Source organism: Humulus lupulus, chromosome X (genome assembly GCF_963169125.1).
Source record: "Humulus lupulus chromosome X, drHumLupu1.1, whole genome shotgun sequence".
NCBI lineage: Eukaryota > Viridiplantae > Streptophyta > Magnoliopsida > Rosales > Cannabaceae > Humulus > Humulus lupulus.
In genome coordinates, this window is record NC_084802.1 from 69417045 (window position 1) to 69425591 (window position 8547).

Below are 8547 nucleotides of genomic sequence, written 5' to 3' on the forward strand. Positions count from 1 at the left end.
TGTTTGTTGGCTGGCCGGTTTGGCTTTGCTTGGTGTGTATGTATTTTGATTGTTTCTAATATACTCATATTTTCATCAAAAACTCTGGTGTGTGCTGCTCAATAGAGCAATGGGGCTGTGACCCTAGTAATAGCCTATGCACCTTTTGCACTTTGAGATTTAGTAAGCACTTGCAAAATACAAACTGTATATGCCCCGTGCAAATTGATGAAGGAATGGCACCTTAAAATCACTTGTGCCACAACTTTTTTTATAAAGTATTTAAATGCCAGATTGCAGGCATTATTTTGTATTTATCACATTGAGGATATGTAAGGCAATTATCTTTGATGTTGAGAACAATTTGGTTAGGACAACAGAAACTGACAAGCATTCCACTGTTTTTTTCCCTTTCATTCTTCAGTTTTATTGAGAATTTTGACAGTATTTTGGTTACATCATTAGAAATGACAAGACAGAAAATTTGCATCAGACAAGAGGAAAAAGTCATACATAATTGATAACTCTAAAGTGTCTAAGAATCATTAGCATTTTTTTAACTAGAGAATACCACTATAATTATTTTTGTGGGATACACATTACTACAAAGAAAGCAAAAAATTTAGAAAACAAACATATTTATTGAGTTTTGATAATACTTTTTTAATAGCAGATTGCACATTGGAAATATATTAAGAGGCCACCCAAGGCCAAATGAATTAGTTAACTTACTTTCCGTGGGCAGTTTCTCCAGAAAGCATGACCACATCAGCACCTTCCCGTGAGCAAAGCTGAAATGCATTGTGGACTGATGAATGACTATACAAATTGCAGAAAATGGAAGAGTGATCACATTTAAAATAGCATACATTTCAGACTTAAGAGTAAATCAACTTGAAAGAAATTATATAGTTTTCTCCAAACTCACAGGATTAAGACCAAGCAGCTTTTGATTGGCTAGAGCTACAACCTAGAGAGAAGAAGGACAAATATAAATCAATGAAAAAAAAATTCTTACTAAATCAGGAATAGTATAGGGATTACAAGTACTAAAATCTTACAGAAAACTCTTCATTTATTTCATAGTAATCAATCTGAGAAGCATCTAAACCAGCATTTGAAATAGCTTTTGGTATCACAAGGGCTGGAGCAGTTGTAAAGAATTTAGGTGCCTGCGAAGATAATCTTCTTTGAGCTATGTTTCAGCAACAGTAAAATAGAACTAGGAGGCCAATTCATTGGAGTACCTGAGTTGCATCAGCATAGCCCTTAATCTTTGCAATTACTTGCAATCCAAGTTAAAGTGCCTTCTCTCCACTCACTAGGACTAATGCAACTGCACCATCACTATTCATGATAAAAACCAAACCATATTAAGGCAAGTTAAAATCTGAAACCCTAGTCACACACACATAAAAATAAGAAAAAGGCTGCCCACAGAAAATAAGCCAGTTTTCTTGTAGCATAAACTACAATAAGTGTTGCACACCAGTTGCTTAAATGTACAAGAAAGTAAATGAGTATTTAGATAGTACAAGCCTCTAAACAGAAGGCATAGGAAACAATATATCTGATTGCATTACCACACTAAGTTAATAAAATTTTTTTTAGCATTGGCGGCGGGGGGAAAGAGAGAGGTGGGAACCTTATGATTGAAGCATTTCCAGCAGTAACAGAGCCCTCGTTCTGCTTGAAACTTGGTCTTAGCTTTCTTAATTTTGTAGCATCAAACTATGAAGAAAGACAAAAACAAATTAAAAGTACTGAAGCAAGTATTGAAAAATCTGACTTAAAATCTACTTTTAACTAGAAAACCTTACTATGACATAAATATTAATAATTATACAAGTTCACAAAATTTAGTATATACCATTTAGTATCAAGATAACCCACATCCATATTTTTTTTTTTAAAATGGACCTCATAAAATCCTAGTACCTTAGAAGCAATCAAGCCAATAAATTGCACTGGTAGAAACTTCTAATTATGGAACAAACTAAAATATATAAAAATGCCAAAACTTACATTCTGCTTTTATCTATGACAGTAACCACATCAATTACTCACAAAAATATAAAGTATAAACCCACTGCTCAATTCTATATTATCTATTACAGCATTCAATCTTCTCAATAATAACTATTTCAGCTTTCAATCAATTCGATAATAACAAAGAAAAAGTTGAATACAAAGAAAGAAGAGAGCTGACAGAACCTGTTGGAGGAGTCCCTTCATGCGCCGTTGCAATTGGTCCGAATATAAGCGGATTTACAGAAACATAGATAACAAAATTTAAAGCATTAAAGAGATCTGCCTTTGACCAAACACCTTAACTACAGCCACTATATAGCCAGAATAAACCCAGAAGAAAAACTGGTTGGAGCTATAAACTAGGCTCATGGAAATTGGGAAAGAAAATAAGAATTTAGAAACAAGCTATTTAGTTATTTTCACCCTCATCATCAAATAATAATATCAAGATTGCCAAACAGATGCATATAAAAATATCCTCTCCTGGCCATGGACATCAGATATCAATAGCAGATAGTAATACTGAGGAATATAGACTCATTGCCTGATATGAAACAAGAGATTTATTTTCAATTTTTCATTGATATATAATGTATGGCTGATGTTACATGTATATATCCATGTATATTATATAGATCAAATGGTACCTAAAAAAAAAATTCAGGTGCTCCATTTCTGCAATTGTTTCAATTCTTAATTTGTTTGGTTACTGCCCACTCTTGTTATTATACATTAGGTACTTCATTTATTCTTTACTTATTCTGTTCTTTTTTTTTCTTTTGGATTAGTATTAGTTTTGGATTTGGAGTATAACATTTTTCAAATATTTTCAGAGCAGTGGAATATCAAAATTATATGCAAGGTTCAACTTCTACATATAACAAGTTTTCCAACAATTATTTTATAGCCAAATGAAAAGTTGCCATGAAAAAATATTGCATAAACAAAATGCAGCAACCTGTTTGAAAACCTCAAACTATGCACTTTGCACATGCACTTGTGATTGCTGCAACAATCAGAGTGATTTTAACTAAGCATGAGGATAAAACATATAAACTTGTTGCAAGATCAGGTATGCAAAAATCAAATAATACTTGCATTAGCTCTCAAAAAGATTTCAGATCAAGTTTACAGAGAGGATTCACATCATCCTATGGTGAGTTCTAGATTTAAGTGTGTCCATCTCTATTAACCAAACATGATACTTAAATAGCTGGATGGAGAATCATGAAATATATATGAGACAGAGACTACTAATTATGAACTTAAATATAACTATGCAAATTACCTTAATGATTCCCTCCAAGCAAGCATCATCTTATTGGCTCTTGTATCCATCTCACATTTATTCCGTGTTTTTTAGAACACTTTGTAGCCTTCTCTTTAATACATCTATGCTATCGAAATTTATAAAAGCTATTCCTCCACAAAATTTACCTTGTAGCTAGTCCTCCACAAAATTGCTGCAACAAAGGAAATTCATCTCTGCTATCAAAATTTATTAAAGAACAAAAAAAAAAATCACAAGTTGCCTAAAATATCTTATACACAGTGACGTGCTTCTTACGAGTTAATTAGATATATAGGTGTAGAATGAAGAGCTGGATGAACAGCCACAAGCAACCAAATCCAAAATAGTCCTTCCCAAATCAAGATTATGGTATGTAGACATCATTATTGTAAGCAAGACCCCAAAACTGAAATCGTCAGAAAACACTCTAAAATCAATAACCCAAATGTAAATTCTACTAGAAAAGTCAAGGGAAAATCAGCCCCCAAAGAAAGCATATAAAGTAATTCTTGTAAACTAAAAAACAGAGTAATTCTTGTAAACATAAAAGAAAAGTTGAGCAAAAACGTAAATTTTGAGGCATCCAAAATCATGAACAAACTTAAAACGATGAAAACTTGGTTCGATCAATTCAAATGCAAAACCAGTGTAGTTTTCTGAAATGCAAATATAGAAAAAGGACCCGAAAAAATAAGTTTAAAAAACAGAGAAATCTAAATCATTTGAATTCTTACATGAAGACATATTTCACAAGTTGTATTCCCTTTCTTGTTACACCATTCCTGTATACAATCTTTATGAGCAAACTAAAAGTTTTTGAACAAGAAAAGCAAAAAAAGGATTAGAATTAGACAGTTCCAGAGCAAGCACAAGGAGCTTCCAAACACACCCAAAAGGGAAGCCCATAACTAAACATAGTTGAATACATAAAAAACCCTCACATATTATATAATTTACAACAATATTAATGGCATTTTCATTTAGTAAATTATATATATGTGCATATATATTAAATGCACTAACATATATATCATTGAGATTGTATCTTCTATGAACCCCGACTCATTCAAATAAAGTTAGTTCAACATATCATTAAAGCCTACCCCAAAACAATTAGAAACAAAAAGACTAAAATACAAAAAAACACATCATATTGGGAAAAAGGAATTACCGGCAACCTCCACCTTCGTCCTAGACATTGTGAAAATTTGAAATCTCTTCCCACCATAGTCAATAACCTCAGCCATAACCCAAGCTAAAATCTTGTCTTTGATCCAAACCCAATTAGTTAGTGGCTACAATTTTAGAATCTGATTTTTAAATTAAAAACAACACTTGAATCTCTTGATATTCATTTCAAGCACAAATGTTGTTACTTATTTTTCAAAGATAATATTAATAAAAAAACACAAAAATATGGGTTGGAAAGATCTCACCTCAATCCTCTTTTTCCATGCCAACGATTCCTAATATACATGTGTTTATGTGTGTGTGAGTGAGTGTGTGTATGTATATATATAGAGAGAGATAGAGAAAGAGAGAGAGGTAAAGACTAAGATAATTACTAAAAAGGCTTGAATAGAGAAGTGTTTATTTAACTAGAGACTATTAAATGGATATAAAATAGTAGGGCAAACAAATGGAGTTGGGCAGAGAAGATGAGAGGCGGACAGAGAGAGTACGATGCATAGAGATATAGCCATGGCTTCTTTTCTCAAAATTTAAATGCTAAAATATTACAAAGAGGAAAATCACATACATCCCCTTCATCGAGTCTGACATAGGCTCTCAATCTTTTAGCTGAATTAATAGCTTTCCTTAGCAGATTAGGACATCCACTTCCAACAATCACCTCATTAACATTAGCCCACAAAAAAAAGTTAATCCTTTATATATTTATAATGTTAAACCATGAAAATGCTCCTAAGATAACTAGTAAAAGCCCATGAAAGTGTGCTTGTGTTGGTGTTCAACTCAAACAAACAACCACATGAGATGAAGAGAACAGATTTCAAAGTTGGCTGACTCAGTTTCACACAAACATTGACCAAATATATGGAAAATTGAGAATAAGTATGAATAAAGTTGAGCTTTTGCTCATATTTTCTCAGCAACCAAACAAATAGAGAAAGAAAGAGATAATTTACTTGAGAACATCGTAATGGTCACGAGCGAAGCTGATATAGGGGTCTTTCAAAAGGCTCATATTCTTGTATAGACTGTCAGCCTCATCTTCGACAAGGGTTTCGCTGAAGTAACCCTTGGTGGTCAATCAGTCGACGAGGGCCGTCCATTCGGGTCAGGGGTGACGAGAGTCTTCGGCGCTGTCTAAGGCAGTGACAGTATCAACGACAGCAGAGGAACAATAGCAAGGATTGGGATTTGGATTGTGAAGGAATAAAGGGTTTTGTCGAGTTGATAATGGAAGGGTGTAATAGGGATGGAGCTTTGTGTGAAAAAATAATTAGTGTGAAAAAAAATATAAGTGGCGGGCTCCAAAATAAGTTATCGCCCTTTTTTCTATTACTTTGCCACATAGAATAGTTTTTCATAATACTTTTTTATAAGTATTATATTCATATGTTATGGAAAAGGGTATTTGGTGCAGTGTGTGTTGCGAGTTCTAAAAACATTCTTTTAGGACTCTCAATGCGAGTCCTAAAAAACCTCATTTTTTAAGGCTCTCAAATAGAGGACTCGCGTCCCGCGAGTCCTAAAAACTTTTTCAGGACTCGCAATGCTAGTCCTAAAAAGTATTTTTTGTAGTAGTGTACGTTCTAGCTTGCTGATTGATTGTCCATTGGAGGAGGGTTTTGCTTCCCAAACCTTTGCTCTTGTTGCCGACTAGCATTTCTTCAGTGATAACTGGAGTCCCCTTCATTATAATTATGGCTGTCTCTAAACTGTGACCTGTGGGCATGTGACCAGCTATATGCATTGTCCCCCTCTCTTCTACCCTACCTGTCTCGGTAAATAGGAGGAGGCCTGCACTGGCCGTTGGGTACTGAGACATTATTCTATCGTGGGGGATCCCGAACCACAGAGCCTAAGTCTGACTACCTCCTGCTTCCCCTGCTAGGTAAGACTTGCCCGTCTGTTGTGAGAAGTCTAGGGATTCTGGGACGTTGTTCTTCCCTATTCTACTTGTGTTGCTATTTGCTACCTTGACTAGCATGAGAGGGTTGATGCTGCTTGTTATTTCTACCAGGATTCTGAGGCTGTCTTTCCTGGTTGGCAGCTTGGTGTTGTTCCGGCTGCTGTGAATTTCTTAGGTTTTGTGGGTTCGTAGGACATTAGTGATGCTCTGATTGTGGGTTTTGAGGAGGATGAGGATTCAGTAGTAAGTTTGGTTGGGCGCTTTGTGCAGGTGGCAATCCTCAAGCCAACTGAATGGCTGCTTCTAAGGTTACTGTCGCGTCTCTTTGTCGATGATCTGTGTCCACCTGTCTCTCATTTAATTCTTGCCGCTGTCGGTTGAGCTCCATCTGTTGCATCACCATTGTCTTAGACATGAAGTCACAAAAACGATATGAAAAGTATGAGTTGAACAAAGTAAGACAAACAACAGCAATATTTTATAGTGGTTCGGCCTCGATGAATGGTAATGACCTACGTCCACTTAGTGTTTTTATTCATGTAAAAGACTCCAAAACCTATGATCAGTGAACTAGGGTTCACTGAGTTTCACAAGTTCTGAAGATGGATACAAAGAACGTGTATATAAACACCTTAGCTCTCTCTGAGTACAAATGAAATAAACAAATCCTATGAGTCCTATTGATAGGCTCACGGATGTACATATGGGTTGTGATAGTTAGAATCCCGTGATCCACTGGGGCAAAAACCTGGTAAAAAGCTATGCAATCCCACATCGCCTGGGGAAGGTCAAGTGTGATGATTCTAAGACTGTGTAGGTATGGGACTACACAGTTGAAGAGGGCTTAAATGGATTGATGGGTCTACCTATGCCAACAAGATGCATCTTCTTTCCGGTAGCCCACCACTTGAGAACTCTAAAGTTAAGCATGCTTGACTTAGAGTAGTCTCATGATGGGTGACCTCCTAGGAAGTTTTCCCAAGAAGCGTGCGAGTGAGGCCAAAGCACGCTGGAAAGATTTGTGTTGGCTCGTTAGGCCACTCGTCATTCTAGGAAGCAACCATAGTGACATAGGGCGTTACAAATGGTATCAGAGCCTTAACCCAGCTGGACGTGTGGCTGACAGGGACGTCGGACCCATAAGGGAGGGTGATTGTGATAATTAGAATCCCGTGATCCACTAGGGGACAGACTGGGTAAAAAGCTATGCAATCCCACATTTCCTGGGGAAGGTGGATTGATGGGTACTATCTATGCCAACAAGATGCATCTTCTTTCAAGTAGCCCATCACTTGAGAACTCCAAAGTTAAGTGTGCTTGACCTAGAGTAGTCTCATTATGGGTGACCTCCTGGGAAGTTTTCCTAGGAAGCGTGCGAGTGAGGCCAAAGCACGCTGGAAAGGCTCGTGCTGGTTTGTAGGGCAAGTCGTCATTCCAAAAAGCAACCATAGTGACGTGGGGCATTACATGGGCCATGGGTCGCCCCTAACTTGCGTTACAATAATAATTTAAATAATATTGTTTACATTTAAATTAGCAAATATCCTTGAAATATCATTCTTATAACTGTATTGGAGGGTTTGTCTTGATCAAACGAATTACTCTGGTCACATGTTTCTGTCCATATTCTTTTCCTGCTACTCAACATACTTCTTGCATCTATTGAGCTGCAAAGTTTCTTCTGATAACCTTGTCGTAAGTCTACCAATCCTTCATTAATGATCGGTCACGTGCTGTTCACATGCCTTTTTAATGCGCCACATCATCATGCAAATATCTAGGGAAACAACTTATAAAAACAACTTAATATGGTCTTGGAAACCTCATCTCATGTAGGTAGTTAAACCCAATTAAACATGGTCTTGTAAACAATAAAATGCAGATATGAGACAGGAGACCATTATGTAAATATAATAACAACCTTCTATAATGATTATTGAAATTTCTAACCTCTTAAAATGAAATTCTAAATTCCAATTCCCTTCAACAAATTTTATAGTTATAAAAAAGCATATTCCAATCAAAATGTAATGAAATCTCACCTGGAGTGACCCAAAATCCTCTGTCTATACTCATCTTCCTTATCAGAGTCATTTTTGAAATTATCTGCAGCTTCCGATGAATTCCTAATTTTTGCGCTTCCTGGCAT

The 8547-nt window shown here is 35.9% G+C and overlaps 1 protein-coding gene across 1 annotated transcript; it reads right to left on the reverse strand.

Annotated features, from left to right (window-relative positions):
- Positions 1-707: 707 nt before the first annotated feature.
- LOC133805929 (acetyl-CoA acetyltransferase-like) lies at positions 708-8547 on the reverse strand. Its single transcript, XM_062244078.1, has 8 exons — positions 8441-8547; positions 5061-5187; positions 4036-4107; positions 1625-1710; positions 1266-1315; positions 1041-1174; positions 908-949; positions 708-770 (listed from the first exon to the last, which is right to left on the reverse strand). The coding sequence occupies exons 1-8, from the start codon at positions 8545-8547 to the stop codon at positions 708-710; spliced, it is 681 nt and encodes a 226-aa protein (XP_062100062.1).

Bases quoted from the DNA above. Each gene is read 5' to 3' on its own strand.
- LOC133805929 (XM_062244078.1), bottom strand. From the start codon at position 8,547: ATGCCAGGAAGCGCAAAAATTAGGAATTCATCGGAAGCTGCAGATAAT. The intron at 1,711-4,035 runs GTAAGAATTCAA...CTTTCTTCATAG, and splicing joins CTTGTGAAATATGTCTTCAT to TTTGATGCTACAAAATTAAG. The intron at 1,175-1,265 runs GTAATTGCAAAG...GCTGAAACATAG, and splicing joins CACTTTAACTTGGATTGCAA to CTCAAAGAAGATTATCTTCG.